We start from the raw sequence: 22712 nt of genomic DNA on the forward strand, positions 1-22712 counted from the left end.
TTTCACGGGTTTTCTTTTGTAGAGGAATCTTTGATTTCTCTGAAAATTTGATTCTTGTTGTGATGGGTTTTTTTTTTTTTTTTTTTTTTTTTGCAGGGAATCTATTGATTAGTTTTTTTTTTTTATTTCCGAGTTGACCAAGTTAACTCGGAATATCGATCAAGTCACCCGAGTCCAACCGATTCAAGGCCGAGTCTAAGTATAAATTGTATCTGGTATTGGACTCGTCGCGGTCGGCGTCTAGGCAGATACGACTCTGCTGAGTCATACCAAACTCGGTTGATTTTTTGAATCTTGCCACGAAGACCGATCTGCAGCCTTGTTATCTTTTTCCCCAACAAACCACAAAGACCACGATGCACAATCTGCAGCCTCTCAAACTATCGGACCTTCCCATTGCAACCATACAACCATGATCTACTACCTTCCTACCGACAACGCGCCAAAGACGAAAAAATCTACACTTCGACAATGGTGGATTTAGGATTAAGTAAGTTATTCTTCATCCGATGCTCTTTTTAAAGGCTTTTGAAATGATCATGGGTTTGTTTCAAATTTTCACGGGTTTTCTTTTGTAGAGGAATCTCTGATCTCTCTGAAATTTTGATTCTTGTTGTGATGGGTTTCTTTTGTAGGAAATTTGTTGATTAGTTGTTTTTTTTTTCCAAGTTGACTGAGTTAACTCAGAATATCAGTCAAGTCACCCAAGTCCGACCAATTCAAGGCCAAGTCTAGATATAAATTGAATCTGGTATTGGACTCATCATGATTGGCGTCAAGGCGGATATGACTCAGCCAAGTCGTATCAGACTCAGTCAATTTTTTGAACCTTGCCACAAAGACCGATTTGCAGTCTTGCTATCTTTTTCCCCAACACACCATGAAGACCACAATGCACGATTTGTAGCCTCTCAGACTATCGAACCTTTCCACTACTACCATACAACCACAATCTGCTACCTTCCCACCAGCAGCGAATCAAAGACGAAAAATCTACACTCTCGCAATGGTGGATTTAGGGTTAAATAAGTTATTCTTCAACCAAGGCTCTTTTTAAAGGCTTTTGAAAGGGTCACAGGTTTGTTTCAAATTTTCATGGGTTTTCTTTTGTAAAGGAATCTTTGATTTCTCTGAATATTTGATTCTTGTTGTGATGAGTTTTTTTTTTTTGCAGGGAATCTGTTGATTAGTTTTTTTTTTCTCGAGTTGATCAAGTTAACTCGGACTATCGGTAGAGTCACTTGAGTCCAACCAATTCAAGGTCGAGTCTAGGTATAACTTGTATCTAGTATTGGACTCGTTGCGGTCGGCATCGAGGCGGATACAACTCGATTGAGTCGTACCAGACTCGATCGATTTTTTGAATCCTACCGCGATGACCGATCTGTAGCCTTGTTATCTTCTTCCCCAACACACCACAAAGACCACGATGCATGATCTGCAGCCTTTCAAACTATCGGACCTTCCCACTGCAACCATACAACCACGATCTACTACCTTCCGACCGACAGTGCACCAAAAACGAAAAATCTACACTCCGACAATGGTGGATTTAGGATTAAGTAAGTTATTCTTCAACTAAGGCTATTTTTAAAGGCTTTTGAAATGATCATGGGTTTATTTCAAATTTTCACGGGTTTTCTTTTGTAGAGGAATCTCTGATTTCTCTGAAATTTTGATTCTTGTTCTGATGGGTTTCTTTTGTAGGGAATCTATTGATTATTTTTTTTTTTTCCAACTTGACTGAGTTAACTCGGAATATCGGTCGAGTCACCCGAGTCCGACCGATTTAAGGCCAAGTCTAGGTATAAATTGAATATGGTATTGGACTCGTCACGATCGGCGTAAAGGCGGATACGACTTAGCCGAGCTGTATCGAACGAAGTCAATTTTTTGAACCCTACCACGAAGATTGATATGTAGCCTTGTTATCTTTTTCCCCAACACACAACAAAGACAACGATGCATGATCTGTAGCCTCTCAGACTATCAGACCTTCCCACTACTACCATACAACCACGATCTGCTACCTTTCCACCAGTAGCAAACCAAAGACGAAAAATCTACACTCCCGCAATGGTGGGATTTAGGGTTAAGTAAGTTATTCTTCAACCGATGCTCTTTTTAAAGGCTTTTGAAAGGGTCATGGGTTTGTTTCGAATTTTCACTAGTTTGTTTCAAATTTTCACGAGTTTTCTTTTGTAGAGGAATCTTTGATTTCTCTGAAAATTTGATTCTTGTTGTGATAGGTTTTTTTTTACAAGGAATCTGTTGATTAGTTTTTTTTTTCCTAGTTGACTAAGTTAACTCGAACTATCAATTGAGTCACCTGAGTCCAACCAATTCAAGGCCAAGTCTAGGTATAAATTGTATCTGGTATTGGACTCGTCGCAGTCGGCGTCGAGGCGGATACAACTCGGCTGAGTCGTACCAGACTCAGTCAGTTTTTTGAATCCTGCTGTGGACCCGCATTTTTCACGTGTGCCCCCACTCGATCGGCGAGACTCTCTTTTCATTTGTGAAAAATTAATTTTTGGAAAAAAGTTGGAGCCGCCACTTATTTTATTTTTATTTTAAAGGGAAAATAAAACAAGAAAGAAAAACCTTAAAATGTGACTCCATAATTTTTGGAAAAAACATGTCTTTGAAAAACCCGAGTCTAAGTCCGGGGATCAGGTTACTTATTGGGAAGGTACCTCTAGGAGGTAGCACCCCTCTAAGCCCTCTAAAGGTCTCTACTGACAAAGTTAAGGGAAGTGTGGCCATTAATCAGTTAATTATGGATACCTAAGTAGACTAGATGATTTCGAATATTGCATGCCTAACAAGATCAAATAACAATGAAGGAAAGTTAAGGATGCATACCTGGACGGCTTCCCAAGCGCTATCATAAAACATAAAATTTAGTGTAGAAATGTAGCACACAACATTTGTTTTATTCAAGCAAGTCAGGCATATATCAAGTCATCCAAGAATCACGTCAAATATGGATATGGTCATCAATGGCATACGAGTCTATAGAGTTCTAAAAAATAGATGAGAAGAGAGTGTACTTGGATAGCAAGCTAGTACTCCTCTATGGGAATCAAGAGCATCTCAACAATAAATATGAAACAAATTCATGTAAATCATCAAGAAAAATCAAAAATCAACATATCAAGCAAACAATATTGAAGAAGGTATCATGAATGTCAGGCCCCCACCAAAGCCCTAATTAATTTCACATGAATTGATTCCATAAATTCCATGATTTGGAATTATGGAGTTTATTCATGCTTGAGAAAATTGAGAAAAATCAAGAAAATCGGTTGAAAATCAAATAAAATAGTGAAAATGTATGCCGGAAGGAAAATGGCAGTAAGAGTGTGTTAGAATGTGGATTTTATACTTAGAAATGACCTAAGATGAATTTTTCAAAGCCGGGAATATTTGGACGAAAGTGATTTTGAAAACACAATTCAAGACACGTAAAATCACAAGGAAAACAAGAGGGGTGCGAAAGGAAAATGGTATTGTGCTCTAGAATGGTCTTTAGAAGAAATCTGCTGGAATTGGTTCTAATGGCTTCTGTTGATGTTGACTTGGAACGAACTGCTGTTGAAACTGTTGCGGAAATTTATTGTTGTTTTCTCTTCGAAAAGGTCCCTGTGTTCAGAAGCCGCAATTGGGCATCCCAAAATCATCTAGATATAGGTCACAACCTTCATTAGGCGCCTAGGCGGTTTATTGGCATGTCTTAAAGCTCCTTATTGACATTTAAAACATAACCAGAAACAACTTTTCCTACTCCACAGTGCTTATGGAATTCTTGAAAATCTGGAACATAACTGTGAGTAATCTTGGAAACAATTAGGCAATCTGTAGGTTCTTCACTTGCTCTCATCGTTAAGTTACCCCACTCTTTCTGATACCTGGACTTGCTACCTCTGATTTACTTGGAGATCATCAACAAGAAGACAATCGAGGTAAAGTGAGCCCACTGATTCTTATTCATGTTGGTTAGATGCTAACTTGCTGATGTGTTCTGTCAAACTAAGCAAGCCCACTGGTGTGTTCTATTGAATTGAGAAACATTATATTTACTCTTAAATTTAAATCTTTTAACCTGAATTCAGAATCAGCAGCGTCATTAGAGTCACTGGCAGTGGCAAGCCTCGATTCTTGCCCAATTCTGTTGGCAGTTTATCATTTCTTGTAACCTGCATTTCCGGGAAGAGGATTGTCTTTTGCATTCTGAACATTCCATTAACTGCTTGACGCTGGTAAAGGATTAGGAGGAGTGAATATTTGAAAGTTCATTGTAGCTTTGCTGTTTAAATTCGAAGAACTAATTGATTTGCACCGTGTCTTAATAGCACTGCTACTGGATTTAACTTGCTTCGATATACTATAAGTAGTAAAATCGTTCTCAAAATCCACCAACCCAGTGGACTCTGGGGGGAAAGGTTCAGCCTGATGCATGCTATTAGCATTGGAAGTTGTCCCGATCATAGCAAGATCAATCAAACTTTTACCTAGCTGACTTATCTTCATTTCAATCATAGGATCTTCGAGGAGCAAACTGTTATTGGACTACATGTTGCACATGTCCAATAGTAGGAATAATCGGTGCTTCTCTGAGAACTTCGCAAAAGCAATGTGTTTTTTCATCAGCATTCAAATCAAACATTGGAATTTTCTGTAGGTTGGCGGAATTGTTGGCAATTTCAGCGTCATATATTGCAGCAAGGCTGAAATTCTGACTTACACTTCTAATTAAGTGTTCCAGAGAACTTAGTCATGTCTGCCTCCTATGTCATCTCTTGATAAATCTGGCTCTCTTCAAATGCTTCCAAAGGTTGAAATTAGGGCCCTTCTTCATCTCAAAGAAACAAACTACAAGAGCAACATGATCGTCAACGTATTCAAATTCTAGACTCTTCATAAAATCACTAGCGGTTATGGTTTTGTCTAAATTAAGGAACCAGACCTCCCAATCAACTTGGGGAAATATCCATGGTTCTAAGGATTGGAATGGATGCTAACTATGATATTTGAAGCAGAAGACTGATAGTGTAACTAGGAGTGCAGCCTCAGGTGCTTTCAACTTTCTTCTTAGAATCAAGTATGATGAGTTTATTGCATATAAACCCTCAAGGCGAGCTTTGCCACTTGGAAATTTATACTTTGTGCTTCGTTGGCTGGTGTCTTTTGAACTAGAGGTTTATTAGCAGTATAGATACTGCTGCTCATTGCCTCACTCTTCCTTTTAACCGGAAGAAACCCACTTCTAACTGTCTTGGTATAACCATTCTGTCAATGCGTCACCAAGAGCATCAAGCACTCTGTCATCCTGAATACAATACGAAATATTAATAGGACCACAAAAATTACAAAATTTGGTTAATGGCATAATAGATGCTATTACATATCAGCATTCAAGATTGCACGTGTGTCCATATTCGATCCAGATCATGCTTGCAATGAAACTGGAGAACATCTGTCTGCTTGTATGCTTCACAGCATGTACGCATCACAGTCCGCAGCACATTCTGAGATACCTTACTCCATGCTGAAGGTGATGAGCTTGCTTCTGTTAGAAACTCATCAATATTATCCTCCGCCCTTAAATTATTCAACACAATTTTTCCCGAGCTTTGTAGAAGGCAAATGGATTCTGTTTACGAACTACTCTTTGTTTGGATATCACAATCTTCATTCAAACCATTATGAGAACATGATAAAACATCATAGTCAAATTCCGGATGGTCATTATCCGAGAATATCATCTGAATACCAGAATCCTCATCTTCATTCATACCAAAAGAAGCTGAATTGTCGCTTCCCTTTTTCTTTCCTATGAAGAGGATCACTCAAAGCTGAATGCTGGATCAAAGTGGACTATGACATTCGAGAAACATTTGCTGAATAGCATGGGGGCTTTCGTTCATGGCTCCGAGATGGGTAAAGGCACATCTCATTGAACTCTTAGGGGTGTTCGTTTAAAATTTTAACCAGCAGTTTTGATGAAAGAAAATTATCTGTCGGAACAACCATAAACTCTCTTTAGAAGATCTAATATTCTCGGGATCAATGGATACCACAATCTTTGCTTGCACAGTGTTTACAAAATTGGTATCGGTGTTCAGGTTGCTCTCAGAGCATGATTCATTCTGGACAGATGTAACGTTGGAAGATTTTAACCTGGAAGCTATTGCCTACAATTCTCCTTTGATCTTTATTTGAAACCAGAGAACAGCAAGCTAAGCAATGGGTTCAGCTTGTGGAGAACACCTTGAACTTCTACCAGGATAGAACTGTCCAGAAGTACCTTCAAGGGCATTTCTCTTGCAGGATAGGCCCCAACTGCCCAAAAAAAGAACCTGATCCACCATTAGTCTTCTCAATCAAAGAACCAGAACTTCCAGAAGAGGCCCCTATATTATCAGCAGAAGCACTAACAAGTGACACCTGCTCTGTTCCTAATCCACCTGACTTGTACAGGCCTGCTCCCATTTGTCTTAAAAAGCTCATTGCCTCACCTATAAGTCCAAATCTACCCAATAGATCAACGATGCAAGTATAATGTTCAATTGTGGGATCAAGACAACACTGGTATTTCATGAAGTCTTACCTTGGTCCACCATTAAATTTTTTTATCGCTTGTCCTCAAAAAAACATATGGGGTGAATTCATTCAGAATTGTGCCTTGAACTGATTTTCCTTTACAATTTTCCTCATTCTCAAGAGGAGCAATTGGGGATAGCAGGTGGCAACGAGGCATTATCAAAAGTTCCGTCCATCCAGTCTACAGTGGGAGGCTTCTGGTGAAAGGTCACGCCAATAAGTTCCACAGGTTTTGCTTCCATGTTGACATCTACAGATACTGAAATATGAGTCCCAAACAAACCAGCATCATCCCCCTAATCTCTACCACCACAATTCTTAAATTGTGAAAGTGTTGCGCCAGTAGCACCATCCCAACCTTCAAGGTTCTTAGAAGATATTTTAGGCAAACACTCAATGGAGGTCTCGCAGTCACAGCCACTTCTACAAATGTGCCCATCTCAACATACAATTTCATGTCCAAAAGGCAAATTTGACAAATTGTTTGAAGCAGATACTTTAGTTTGCTTCAATCTCTCATCATCAAAATGTTTATCACCAGTATCAAACTTAAAAAATTCAGTGTTAAAAGGCTGCAGCAATTCTTTTGTACTAATATTCATTTGAGAGTGACCTGTAATAGTGAAGCTTCTGGATCCAGCAAACCTCAGTTAAGATATCAACACTGCATCTTGACATTCCAATTTAGACAATCTAAAGTCTCTCATTCCAAGAATCCCAAAATTTATTGCTTGGAAGAAAAGGAAGAAACGAATACAAGGAAAAGAAAAAGAACTCCAGAAAACAGAGTAGAGATGAGAAAAGAGAAAAAGTGCCAAGTCACATTCCATCGTTTTGTCAATGGGCTTAAAAAAAAACATGTGGGGATATCAAAGAATAAGAGAACGATTCTTGGATATCAATATCAATGACAATCCCCTCCATCAGCCATTAACAATAGAAATTTAAAAGACTAAAAATAGAAGCCAAAACAGAGCATGTTCATGTTTAAATATATTCAGCAAAAGAAAGATCAGTCCCAAGTCTCCACAACAATCAATAAGATAACACCGGGACTTGCAGAATAATATTTAGGATCATATAGAGATGAGAGAATGCAAATTTCACATGACCATACTTAGAAGAAACAATCTTTGAGAAGAATTGCTCGGCTTCAAATGAGATGAGGATGCGTGCTGCCAGTCCTTCCCTCTGTGCTTCTCCTCAAGACAATCCCGAAATCCCCCAAAAGAATACTCCTTTCTCCCTCTCCTTTCTCCAATGCGTGCTGAAAGTTTTCTTAAAAAAAATCTCCTTTCCTGCTATTTTCCTTCTTCTCCCTACCAAAACTCCAATACGTGCTGCCCCACAAATCTTTTCATTTTCTCACATATATATATTACCCCCCTAAAACCTAAATCTCTCTAAAAAAAAAGGTAAATTCTCTTATTTCCCCTCTTCTTTTCTCCCTTTCCTTTTTTTTAAATCTTCCAATTCAAAGGGCCTCTTCCCAATTTCAAATTCCCCTCCAAAAAACCTTCCATGGAGAGTCCTACTTTCCTTAAGCTCCAATGGTAAGTTTCCTTGCAAAAGCATGAATTTTTTAAAGTAAATAATTGAATGAATAACTAAATAAATAAACAAATTAGAAAACAACAAAATAATAGTAAATAAATAAGTTAAGGAAAAATAATATAAAGAGGGAGATAAAAAATAAATAAATAAATAAATAAACGAGTGATTGATAATCATAAAACTAAAACTAAAACTAAAACTAAAAATAAAAATAAAAAAAATTAAAAAAATAAAAAGGGGGCCCCACAATCCATGCAACCACACAAGTCATACAAAAAGTGAGTCTAAAAGCGCCTAAAGGGCCAATTGTGCCTAAGCGAGCCTAGAGCGGTGCCTAATGACCAAGTGTATCTAAGAGCTATCCTAAAAATGAATGAAAAGCCTAAGTCTAAATTAGGGCTGCCAAGGGTCACAATAAGGAGTTAGATAATCCATCAACCAAAGTCTCCAAGGTGACTTAGAAAATGGTAAGTCGTATGAGTAGCCATGGGCCATCAAGGAACTACCGTAGAGCATTGGAAGTGAATTTAAAGACATGTGCTAAAGGGACAAAATTGAGGGTCTACACCTGCCACGAAGACCGATCTATAGCCTTGTTATCTTCTTCCCCAACACACCACAAAGACCACAATGCACGATCTGCAGCCTCTTAGACTATCATACCTTCCCACTTCAACCATACAACCACGATCTGCTACCTTCCCACTAACAACACACCGAAGAGGAAAAATCTGCACTCCAACAATGGTGGATTTAGGATTAAGTAAGTTATTTTTCAATCGAGGCTCTTTTTAAAGCCTATTGAAATGATCACGGGTTTGTTTCAAATTTTCACAGGTTTTCTTTTGAAGAAGAATCTCTAATTTCTCTGAAAATTTGATTCTTGTTGTGATGGGTTTTTTTTTTTTTTGTAAAGAATTTGTTGATTAGTTTTTTTTTTTTTCCAAGTTGACTAAGTTAACTCGTAATATCGGTCGAGTCACCCAAGTCCGATAGATTCAAGGCCAAGTCTAGGTATAAATTAAATATGGTATTGGACTCGTCGCGATCAGCGTCAAGGCGGATACGACTCAGCCGAGTCGTATTGGACGAAGTCAATTTTTTAAACCCCACCACGAAGACTGATCTACAACCTTGCTATCTTTTTCCCCAACACATCACGAAGACCACGATGCACAATTTGCAACCTCTCAGACTATCAGACCTTCCCACTATTACCATACAACCACAATAAGCTACCTTCCCACTAGCAGCGAACCAAAGACGAAAAATATACACTCCCGAAATGGTGGATTTAGGGTTACGTAATTTATTCTTCAACCAAAGCTCATTTTAAAGGCTTTTAAAAAGGTCACGGGTTTGTTTCAAAATTTTGCTAGTTTGTTTCATATTTTCACGAGTTTTCTTTTGTAAAGGAATCTCTAATTTCTCTGAAAATTTGATTATCGTTGCAATAGGTTTCTTTTGTAGGGAATCTGTTGATTAGTTTTTTTTTTTTTTTTTTTCGAGTTGACTGAGTTAACTCGGAATATCGATCAAATCACCCGAGTCCAACCGATTCAAGGCCGAGTCTAGGTATAAATTGTATTTGGTATTTGACTCGTCACGGTCGGCGTCGAGGCAGATACGACTCAACCGATTTTTTGAATCCTTCTACGAAGACCGATCTGTAGCCTTGTTATTTTCATCCCCAACACACCACGAAGACCATGATGCATGATCTGCTGCCTCTTAGACTATCGGACCTTCCCACTGCTACCATACAACCACGATCTGCTACCTTCCCACCAACAGCGCACCAAAGACAAAAAATCTACACTCTGACAATAGTGGATTTAGGGTTAAGTAAGTTATTCTTCAACCGAGGCTTTTTTTAAAGGCTTTTGAAAGGGTTACGGGTTTGTTTCAAATTTTCACTAGTTTCTTTCAAATTTTCACGGGTTTTCTTTTGTAGAGGAATCTCTGATTTCTCTGAAAATTTGATGCTTGTTGTGATGGGTTTTTTTTTTTTTTTTTTTTTTTTACAAGTTGATAAAGTTAACTCGAAATATCAGTCGAGTCACCCGAGTCCAACCAATTCAAGGCCGAGTCTAGGTATAAATTGTATCTGATATTGAACTCATCGCGGTCGGCGTTGAGGCGGATACAACTCGGCTGAGTCGTACTACCACGAAGACAGATTTGCAGCCTTGTTATCTTCTTTCCCAACACACCACGAAGAGCACGATGCACGATTTGCAGCATCTCAGACTATCGGATCTTCCCACTGCTACCATACAACCACGATCTGCTACCTTCCCATCGGCAGCACACCAAAGACGAAAAATCTACACTCCAACAATGGTGGATTTAGGGTTAAGTAAGTTATTATTTAATCGAGACTCTTTTTAAAGGCTTTTGAAAATGTCACGAGTTTGTTTCAAATTTTCACGGGTTTTCTTTTGTAAAGGAATCTCTAATTTCTCTGAAAATTTAATGATTGTTGTGATGGGTTTTTTTTTTCAAGGAATTTGTTGATTAGTTTTTTTTTTTTTTTCCAATTTGACCAAGTTAACTCGAAATATCGGTTGAGTCACCTGAGTCTAACCAATTCAAGGCCGAGTCTTGGTATAAATTGTCTCTGGTATTGAACTCGTCGCGATCGACGTCGAGGTGGATACGACTCGGCCGAGTCATACCAAACTCGATCGATTTTTTTAATCCTGCCACGAAAATCAATCTGCAACCTTGTGATCTTCTTCCCCAACATACCACGAAGACCACAAAGCACAATCTGTAGCCTCTCAGACTATCGGACCTTCCCACTGCTACCATATAACAACGATCTGCTACCTTCCCATTAGTAGTGCACCAAAGACGAAAAATCTACACTCTAACAATGGTGGATTTAGAATTAAGTAATTTATTCTTCAACCGAGGCTCTTTTCAAAGGCTTTTGAAATCATTATGGGTTTGTTTCAAATTTTCACGGGTTTTCTTTTGTAGAGGAATCTCTGATTTCTCTGAAAATTTGATTATTGTTATGATGGGTTTCTTTTGTACGGAATCTGTTGATTAGTTTTTTTTTTTTTTCCAACTTGACTGAGTTAACTCGGAATATAGGTCGAGTCACCCAAGTCCGACCGATTCAAGGCCAAGTCTAGGTATAAATTGAATCTAGTATTGGACTCGTCGCGATCGGCGTCAAGGCGGATATGACTCAGCCGAGTCGTATCGGACGAAGTCAATTTTTTGAACCCTACCACAAAGACCGATCTGCAACCTTGCTATCTTTTTTCCCAACACACAACGAAGACAACGATGCACAATCTGCAGCCTCTCAGACTATCAGAACTTCCCATTACTACCATACAACCACGATTTGCTACCTTCCTACCAGCAGCGAACCAAAGACGAAAAATCTACACTTCCGCAATGGTGGATTTAGGGTTAACTAAGTTATTCGTCAACTGAGGCTCTTTTTAAAGGCTTTTGAAAGGGTCAAGGGTTTGTTTCAAATTTTCACTGGTTTGTTTCAAATTTTCACGGGTTTTCTTTTATAGAGGAATTTCTGATTTCTCTGAAAATTTGATTATTGTTGTGATGGGTTTCTTTTGTACGAAATTTGTTGATTAGTTTTTTTTTTCTTTTCCAAGTTGACTAAGTTAACTCGGAATATTGGTCGAGTCACCCGAGTCCAACCGATTCAAGGCCAAGTTTAGGTATAAGTTGTATCTGGTATTGGACTTGTCGCGACCGGCGTCAAGGCGGATACGACTTAGTCAATTTTTTGAATCCTGCCACAAGGACCGATCTGCAGCCTTGTGATCTTCTTCTCCAACACACCATGAATACCACAATGCACGATCTGCCACATCTCAGACTATCGGACCTTCCCACTACTACCATACAACCACAATCTGCTACATTCCCACCAACAGCGCAGCGAAGACAAAAAATCTACACTCTGACAATGATGGATTTAGGGTTAAGTAAGTTATTCTTCAGCTGAGGCCTATTTTTAAAGGGCTTTGAAAGGGTCACAAGTTTGTTTCAAATTTTCACTGGTTTGTTTCAAATTTTCAAGGGTTTTTTGTTGTAGAGGAATCTCTGATTTTTCTAAAAATTTGATTCTTGTTGTGACTGGTTTTTTTTGCAAGGAATCTGTTGATTAGTTTTTTTTTTTTGTTTTTCGAGTTGACCAAGTTAACTCGGAATATCGGTCGAGTCACCCGAGTCCAACCAATTCAAGGCCGAGTTTAGGTATAAATTATATTCGGTATTGGACTCGTCGTGGCCGGCGTCAAGGCAGATACGACTCAGCCGAGTCATATTGAACTCAATCGATTTTTTGAACCATACCATAAAGACCGATCTGCAACCTTGCTATCTTCTTCCTCAACACACCACGAAGACCACGATGCACGATCTGCAGCCTATCAGACTATCAGACCTTCCCATTGCTACCATACAACCACGATATGCTACCTTCCCACCACCAGCGACCAAAAACAAAAAATCTACACTCCAGCAATGGTGGATTTAGGGTTAAGTAAGTTATTCTTCAACCGAGGCTCTTTTTAAAGGCTTTTGAAAGGGTCACGGGTTTGTTTCAAATTTTCACAGGTTTTCTTTTGCAGAGGAATCTTTTATTTCTCTTAAAATTTGATTATTGTTGTGTTGGGTTTCTTTTGTAGGGAATATGTTGATTAGTTTTTTTTTTTCGAGTTGACTGAGTTAACTCGGAATATCGATCAAGTCACCCGAGTCCGACCCATTCAAGGCCGAGTCAAGGTATAAATTGTATCTGGTATTGGACTCATCGCGGCCGGCGTCGAGGTGGATACGACTCGATCGATTTTTGGAACCCTACCATGAAGACCGATCTGCAGTCTTGCTATCCTTTTCCCCAACACACCACAAAGACCATGATGCACGATTTACGGCCTCTCAGACTATCATACTTTCCCACTGCTACCATACAACCACAATTTGCTACCTTTCCACCAGCAGCGAACCAAAAACGAAAAATCTATACTCTGGCAATGGTGGATTTAGGGTTAAGTAATTTATTCTTCAATCGAGGCTCTTTTTAAAGGCTTTTGAAAGGGTCACGAGTTTGTTTCAAAATTTCACGGGTTTTTTTTTGCAAAGGAATCTCTTATTTCTCTTAAAATTTGATTCTTGTTGTGATGGGTTTCTTTTGTAAGGAATCTATTGATTTGTTTTTTTGTTTTTTTTTTTTCGAGTTCACTGAATTAATTCGGAATATCGATCGAGTCACTCGAGTCCAACCGATTCAAGGCCGAGTCTAGGTATAAATTGTATATGGTATTGGACTCATCACGGGCCGACGTCGAGACGGATACAACTCGACTGAGTCATATAGGACTCAATTGATTTTTTGAACCCTACCACAAAGACCAATCTACAGTATTGCTATCTTCTTCCCCAACACACCATGAAGACCACGATGCACGATCTGCAACCTTTTAAACTATCAGACCTTCCTATTGCTACCATACAACCACGATTTGTTACCTTCCCACCAACAGCGAACTAAAGACGAAAAATCTACACTCCAACAATGGTGGATTTAGGGTTAAGTAAGTTATTCTTCAACCGAGGCTATTTTTAAAGGCTTTTGAAAGGGTCGCTAGTTTGTTTCAAATTGTCACAATTTTTCTTTTGCAAAGGAATCTTTGATTTCTCTGAAATTTTGATTCTTGTTGTGATGGGTTTCTTTTGCAGGGAATCTGTTGATTAGTTTTTTTTTTTTTTTCCGAGTTGACTGAGTTAACTCGGAATATCGGTCAAGTCACCTGAGTCCAACCGATTCAAGGCCAAGTCTAGGTATAAATTGTATATGGTATCGGATTCGTCGTGGCCGACGTCAAGGCGGATATGACTCTGTCGAGTCGTATCGGACTCGGCCGAATTTTTGAACCTTGCTTGGTGCAGAAATAGTGCACCATGTTGCAACCAATAGCCAAGCTTCTAGCTGAGCTTAACGAGTTCTGCTTGACAAGGTGGCATGGCAAGTTAGTACTGATTAGTGCAGCCTAGAAGGCATATTTATTGAGTATAGAATCACGCATGTGGACAGAGCCGGTAGCCCCAGCAGAATATTCCAACCATGTTCAATCTACTTGTTAGCTGGAGATATAATTTTTCTCCTATACACATGTTTCCTTTTTTTTTTTCTCTCTCTTTTATTTTTCCTTATTTCTTTCTTTATTCCTTATTATTTTACCCAAATAAAACAAAGTAATAGAAATATTTTGAAAAATCAATGTTTGGTTTTAAAAGTTAAGTTTTTTTAATACATTAAGCAGCAAAAGATCAACTATAAATAACAGACTAACCAACATCAGAAAATCGAAAAGTTGTGATTACTATTCTCTCACTTTTTCTATAGTTACTTTCTTTCTTGTTAAGAGTTGTTGGTGATTTAAAAAATAATTATTATTATATACTTTTATTTTTATTTTTATACTTTCTTATATTAATTTTCTCTAAATATAATACCTTAAATCTTAAAAAAATTCGAGGCTTGAAAAAATTTAGAAAACACTTTTAAAAAATTGAAAAATCATTTATGATATTTCTTAAAAAAGTATTTGATAGATGATTCTTCTAAAAACACTTTTTAGAAATATTTTCATTTAGGCTACGTTTGGTTGAAATATTTTCGCTTAGGCTATGTTTGGTTGACGGGATAGGATATGTATATCTTAGGATGTCATCTCCCATTGGATATGAAATAAATATCTTAAAATATGATTGTTAATGAAATTTGATATTATTGGATATACATATTTTATGGACATGATATTTCAAGGTAGTATGTCAAGTGAGATATACTATATTATATTATGTTTTTTATTCTTGAATTATCACAAATGTATGGTCAAATAATTATGTATAATAAATAAACGAGAAGATAAGTAAATATTGAATCTTACAAACAATTGATCGAGGCTAGAGTTTGACTCTATGTCCTTAAAACGAATTTGCCCCGCACTTATGCTTACGGTTTGTTGACAATCGTCTCCCAAGATACAACAATCACTTTCTTGTGATATTAGCACTCCAAATCACAAGAAACGACGAATCACTTGATGACTTGAACTCTCTTGAATACCAAGCACTTGGAAAAAATGAGAAGAAGTGGAGAGAATTGATGATGGAATGAATGAGAAATGCCATGGGGGGGGGGGGGGCGCTATTTATAGGTTTTCTGGTGACTCTTAGAAGAGATGTTCCTTAAATAATTGACATATCCTTTGACACAAGTTATGTCCGTTAGGAAGAGTTGTGTCTAATTGAAACAGTATGTCTTAATTTCCATTCACCTATAAATATCCCAACAATCCTCTACATGAATGGAAATTGACTTTAAAAAAGGCAAATGGAAAAATAAACAATCAAGAGAGTACAAATTGGAAAGTGATTGCATCAAAATAGGTAGTTTGTGGCTTTGAACCTTCCTTAGTGAAATACTATCGGATTTACTAGTTAATCAATGAATGTGATGTCATGAATTGTTCAACTGTTGATGTAAATCAAGACAATAATATTCACACAATTCCTTTTTAGATCACCATTGATTCTCACAATTGTGTTCATTTTGGCCCTGAACAATTCCCGGTTTCATGAGTACTTTAGAGAATTTCAGCCTTAAAAATTCTCATAGAAACGACCCCATTTCACACTCACATAGGTGATTCCTATGGCGAGTATTCTACCATACTCCACTTGAACTCTTTCAAATTATTAGAATCATTAAAAACATAGCTTATCCTAAACACATCTTGTATAGCACTAGTTCACCATAGGAATGGGTAGGAATTTATTTTTCCCTAGTGCTCTTCATAGAGTATTTCATAATTTAGTTGTCCTCATTGAACCTAGATCTTGGGATCTCCAGTCAGCTAAGTTGGGTTTCCATTATGAAACTCTTTAGTGATAGGCCTTAATCTCATTCCCCTTGATGAGTAGTTTACTTGATCTCTAGACAATCCTTCAGTTAGTGGATCCGCCAGGTTGTCCTTTGACTTAACATAATCAATGGAAATAATTGGCTATCACAATGTATACATATTAAAGGCACTGGTTTTGGCCAGCATGGAATTTCTTCTAGAAAATTATGAAGCTATTTTGTTTCTTCCTCTGCTTTATCTAAAGCAATAAATTCAGATTCCATCGTTGATCTTGCAATACATGTTTGTTTAGATGACTTCCATGATATCGTAGCGCCACCAATTGTGAATGCATATCCACTTGTGGACTTTGAGTCATTCGTATCAGATATCCAATTTGCATCACTATATCCTTCTAGTACGATTGGATACCTTAAATAATGAAGTCCATAGTTTAGGATGTATCTTAGATATCTAAGAACCCTAACCAACACCTTTCAATGGTCTTTTCCCGAATTATTAGTGAACCTACTTAGTTTATTAACAGCGTAGGCTATGTCTGGACGCGTGCAGTTCATGACATACATTAAACTACCAATGATACGAGAATATTCCAACTAGCCAATTGTTGGACCATTATTTTTAGCTAAATGTAGATTTAAATCTACTGGTGTCTTAATTGGACTATCATCATATTGGTTAAACCGTTTAAGAATTTTCTCGATGTAATGACATTGAGATAATATTAGTCCACTAGATGTCTTGCCTATTTTTATACCTAAGATCACGTCTACGACACCCATGTTTTTCATATCAAAATAACTAGTCAGCATTTTCTTGGTAGCTTTAATGACATCATTATTGCTATCAATAATTAACATATCATCCACGTACAGGCACACAATGACATACTCACTTTGTGTATTCTTTGTATAGACACATTTATCACATTCATTCATTTTAAAATCATCTGACAACATTATTTTGTCAAATTTCTCATGCCATTGTTTTAGTGCTTGTTTGAGCCCATATAGGGACTTTATCAGCTTACACACCTTCTTTTCTTGTCAAAGAGCAACAAAACCTTCAGGTTGTTCCATATATATTTCTTCTTCTAACTCACCATTTAAAAAGGTTGTCTTAGCATCCATTTGATGAATTTTCAAATTATGCAATGTTGTTCTTGCAATTAACTCTCTAATAGATGTTATTCTTGTAACTGGTGAGTATGTATCAAAGAAATCAAGGCCTTCCTTTTGTTTAAATCCTTTGGCTACCAATCTAGCCTTGTACTTATCTATTGTTCCATCAGGCTTCATCTTTTTCTTGAAGATCCATTTGCAACCCAAAGGTTTATTTCCTGGTGGTAAATCCATCAATTTCCATGTGTGGTTATGCATGATGGATTCAATTTCATTATTGATAGCCTCTTTCCAAAATGGGGCTTCTGGTGTTGACATTGCTTCTTTGAATGTCTTGGGTTCATTATCTAACATGTAAGTTAGATAATCCAGGCCAAAAGACTTTGTCTTCTTGGCTCTCTTACTGCATCTTGGTTCTTCCTCATTTTGATGATTACCATTTGCAGTATCATAAGTTCTCTTATTTGAACTTACTTCTTGCTTTTCTTTACAAGGAAAAATATTCTCAAAAAGTGACGCATTCCTAGACTCAATAATTGTATCTTCATGTATATCAGGAATACCAGACTTATGTACAAGAAAACGATATGCTACTATTATTTGCATATCCAATAAATATACAATCAATAGTTTTAGGCCCAATCTTAACTTGTTTAGGTTTTTACACTCCTACTTTAGCCAAACACCCCCACACTTTCAAATATTTGTAAGAGGGTTTGTGACCCTTTCATAACTCATGAAGTTACATCCTTATTCTTGTGTGGTATCTTGTTAAGAATGTGGTTTGCAAAAAGAATTGCTTCTCCCCATAAGTTTTGGGGTAGACCCAAAGTTATCAAAATAGCATTCATCATTTCCTTTAATGTACGGTTCTTGCGCTCAGCAACACCGTTCAATTGAGGTGAATAAGGAGCAGTAGTTTGGTGGATTATTCCATGTTTTGAACAAAATTCTCCAAAAGGAGCTTCATGTTTTCCACCTCTATCATTTTTTATTGCCTTAATCTTTTTGCTAAGTTGATTTTCAACCACATTCTTGTAGTGTTTAAACACATCTAAGGCCTCATCTTTGCTTCTTAGCAAATACACATAACAGTATCTTGTACAATCATCTACAAAGGTAATAAAATACATTTTCTCTCCTCTTGTTTGTACAAACTTTAAGTCACAGATGTCATTATGAATTAAATCCAAAGGTTCTATGTTCTTTTCAATTGAATGAAACAGTGGCTTAGCCATCTTGGCTTCCACACACACTTCACATTTATGTTTAAAATCAATGCTAAAAGAAGGCAACAAATTCATGTTAATCAACATTTTTAAAGTTTAATTGTTAACATGTCCTAACCTATCATGCCACAAAGTAAAAGACTCAATCAAGTAAACAGAATTACTTGCCTTATTATTATTGAAATCATGCTTAACAATCATTACATTCATCTTAAACAGGCCATTGGTCATATACCCCTTGCCCACATACATCCATTTTTTCATTAATACAAATTTGTCAAACTCTAAAACTAACTTGAACCCATTTTTGCTAAGCATAGAACCAAAAACAAGACTCTTGTGAATATCAAGCACATGTAGCACATTTGTGAGAACAAGTTCTTTTCCATAAGTCATCTTTAGCACCACTTTTCCAATTCCCATAACCCTAGATGTGGTAGAATTTCCATGATCAAATTTCTACCATTGACTGGTACATATGTAGAGAACACGTTTCTTTCTCCACAAACATGACGGGTGGCACCTGTGTCAACCCACCATTCATTTGGGTTATCTACCATGTTGGCTTCAAACAGTACCAATGTAGAAAACATGTTTGCCAACTCCTCTTCCTCAATCACACGTGCTTTATTTTCCTTACTTTGTCCTTTCAAGCGACAATCCTTGGCCCTATGGTCTTGCTTATTTCAAATGTAACACTTCCTAACAAACTTCTTGTATTTGTTCTTACCTTGACTTAGACCTTCACCAAAGTGCTTTCTCTTTTTATTAGCCTTTGGTTCCACCAAGTTTGCCTTGGACTCCATGGGATGTTTTCCCACTTTATTCTCAAAGAAGCGATTATCTTTCTCAATTTTCAGTCTCACAATCAAGTCCTTAAGCCCCATTTCCTTGCGCTTGTGTTTCAGATAATTCTTGAAGTCCTTCCAAGATAGTGGTAACTTTTCAACAATTGCTGCAACTTGAAAGGACTCACTTAATTCCATCTTCTCAGCATGTAATTCATGCAAAATTATTTGAAGCTCTTGGACTTGGCTTGTCACTGTCTTTGAGTCAACCATTTTGTAATCTAGAAATCTGCCAACTATGAATTTTTTCATGCCAACATCTTCAGTCTTGTATTTCTTCTCCAAAGACTCCCACAGCTCCTTGGTTGTCTTCACTTGACTATACACATTATACATCATGTTGTCAAGTCCATTGAGGATGTAATTTTTGCATAGAAAATCTGAATGTTTCCATGCTTCAATTGCTGCCACAATTTGCTTGTCAGTCTCTCCCTCCTTTAAGGTAGGTGCATCTTTATGCAACACTTTGGCCAAGTTAAGTGTTGTGAGATAAAACAACATCTTTTGTTGTCATCGTTTGAAGTCCAACCCAATGAATTTCTCTGGTTTCTCACCATGGGTAGTAGTAGGTGTAACAACAGGGGTATCAATAATATTTGTAAAGGCCATGTTATTAACTGTATTAAAAACACAGATATAAGCAAAAGATTAAAAAGAAATTCATCTTAAGATTGTTATTCTCGAATTTTCACAAATGTATGGTCAAATAATTATGTATAATAAATAAACGAGAAGGTAAATAAATATTGAATCTTACAAACGGTTGATTGAGGCTAGAGTTTGACTTTATGTCCTTAAGACGAATTTGCCCCGCACTGGTGCTTACGGTTTGTTGACAATCGTCTCCCAGGATGCAACGATCACTTTCTTGTGATAGTAGCACTCCAAATCACAAGAAACAACGAATCACTTGATGACTAAAACTCTCTTGAATACCAAACACTTGGAAGAAAAGAGAAGGGGTGGAGAGAATTGATAATGGAATGAATGAGAAATGTCATGGGGGGAGGGAGAGAGGCTATTTATAGGTTTTTTGGTGACTCTTAGAAAAAATGTGTCTTAAATACTTGACATATTCTTTGACACAAGTTGTGTCCATTAGGAAGAGTTGTGTCTAATTGAAACGATATGTCTTAATTTCCATTCACTTATAAATATCCCAACAATGTTTATATCTAATTTATGAAATGAATAAAAAAAATAATATGGAATATCTAATATTTTCAATGTTTAAAATAAAAATTATATCACATTCTAATATTTTTTATTTAAAAAAAATTAAATTTCTTTTATATTTAACAATATTCATGATTAAAATATTTAAACTTTATAAATAAAAAAATTATATTATGCTATCCAATATATAAAAATAACTTATATATTAAATATTAATATTATTTTATTTTATAAATATTTTTTAGTTTTTCTTTTTAACCATAAATTTAATTTATAATAAAAAATTATTTTTCAAAATAAGTGTATAAAAAAATAAAAAATAATTGATAAAAAAATAAATTTATGATACATGGAATATGCATATCTCATATCTTAGCATAAAATTAATAGATCCCATGTAGAATGGATAAAAAAAATGATGGATAATATATTTCACTACTTATCGTATCTCATGTTTGGTTGAACATAAAATATGATAAGTGATAAGATAACTTATCATATCTCATCACTAACCAAACATGGGATATGGTAAAATATCTAATTTTTTTATCTTATCCCATGTTATATCCATTCAACCAAACATGACTTTAAAGTTTATATTTCAAATATAAAAAATAAAAAAAAAACACTATCAAATGCACTTTAATCGGTTTGATAATAATTTTAAAAAACCCTTTTAACTTTTCTAACACTTAAAATTTTTTATCAAAAGAATTGTTTTCAAGGACTAAAAAAAGGGTTAGAAATGTTTCTTTACAAACATTGCCAAACAAGCTCAAAGTTTACTAGGAGATTCTTTATCTTTAGACAATTTTAAACATCTGCATGGAAGGCTTGGGAAGAGAATCGTGTGGATTTGCTGAAAATCCTATGAATTATTTGGGCATTCCCACTCACCCCAAATTGTTCTAAAACTCTAATCCTCATGTTTGAATACATGGTAAGATATTCACAAAAGCCTTACATGTTCATGTTAATTTAAGATATATTTGATTCTTGGGAATGGAATATGAGTAATAATAGAAATAAATGATTTTTTTTCTTTTATTCACGTTTCTAACAAGTAATTCAAACTCAATAGTGGATGAGAAAGAAAATTTCCTTGAATATTCCCTTGGTAGATAATACTAATTGGGTTAGATATGCTTTCTATTTTCTATTTATAAACATAGAAAATGATTATAATTTTTATATAAATTATAATAATTATTAGAAGCTTACAGTGAAAATCTAATAATTTTTAAAAATTAATTAAAATATTGAGGCATTAATTTTTTTTTTTTTACTATTTTCAATTTTAAAATATTTTAAAGTAATTTCCAAATATATAAGGTAAGTTTATACTTTTTGTATTTTACAAACCCAAATATAATAGAAATTCCCCTCTAGGATGAGTATTAAATTAGATTGGAGGGTTCTCTTTAAAAATGAAAATGTATAAGCTAAAATGATGAGGATGAAGTATTAATAACAACAATTTATTTAGAGTTTCGTATGGTGGGATGCTAAAGTTAGGAGTTCATAGGTCATGATGCAATGGTTGATCATGATGTATTTGATTCCTCATAATTAAATGTCTTTGTATGTGAGAAATTCAATATTGGCTACATCTCGTACTTGATCAAGAGGGAGACTTCTTAAGTGGAACTCAATAAAGTAGACTTTGATTGCTTTAATTGGATTTGTTGTCATGCTCAAATCTTATTATCCACATACCTTGTTTGACTATGATCATTATAATTGTTTCTTGAAGTGAGTCTGTTCAAATAATTGAATCATTTGTTAAGTATAACTCTCATACTATTTCCAAGATTCATGTTCTTCAATGTAAACTGTTCACTTGCAACATTTGAAAACACCCCTAAAGTGGATACAAAGGCAACTATAAATGAAAAGAAAATGAAAGACCAATATTGATCATGGTGCACATTGCCTCCACTTTAAAAAAATGATATTAAATTAAGGGGGAGTCAAGTTGTGTTGTATGTAGATCAATAAGGTCGTGTTAAACAGAAATCTGGTGATCTTAGTTCAAATTGATTGGACGTGTTCTTTAATTTGTCTATAGGCATGACTAGATCTTTTCTAAGTAATAAATTTCGAAATATAGAACTAAACAGTAAGTCGTATTCCCATGAACATCAATGTTTACGTTTCTATGTTGACTCTCTTATACATTGATGGTTATATATTGGTTTTTGAAATTGATATTATGATTAACAACCTTTAATCTTGAAATCTCATTCTTGATGGATA

At 36.0% G+C, this 22712-nt stretch overlaps 1 protein-coding gene across 1 annotated transcript; it reads right to left on the reverse strand.

The window, feature by feature from the left end:
* Positions 1-19118: 19118 nt before the first annotated feature.
* LOC132254271 (uncharacterized) lies at positions 19119-19781 on the reverse strand. The gene has a single exon (XM_059739565.1). It carries the CDS (start codon positions 19779-19781, stop codon positions 19119-19121), a length of 663 nt encoding a protein of 220 aa, XP_059595548.1.
* Between the last annotated feature and the right edge of the window lie 2931 nt (positions 19782-22712).

This window comes from Vitis vinifera, chromosome 9 (assembly GCF_030704535.1).
Source record: "Vitis vinifera cultivar Pinot Noir 40024 chromosome 9, ASM3070453v1".
NCBI classification, from domain to species: domain Eukaryota; kingdom Viridiplantae; phylum Streptophyta; class Magnoliopsida; order Vitales; family Vitaceae; genus Vitis; species Vitis vinifera.

Coding starts and splice junctions, on each gene's coding strand:
- LOC132254271 (XM_059739565.1), bottom strand. CDS start 19,781: ATGTTGTTTTATCTCACAACACTTAACTTGGCCAAAGTGTTGCATAAA.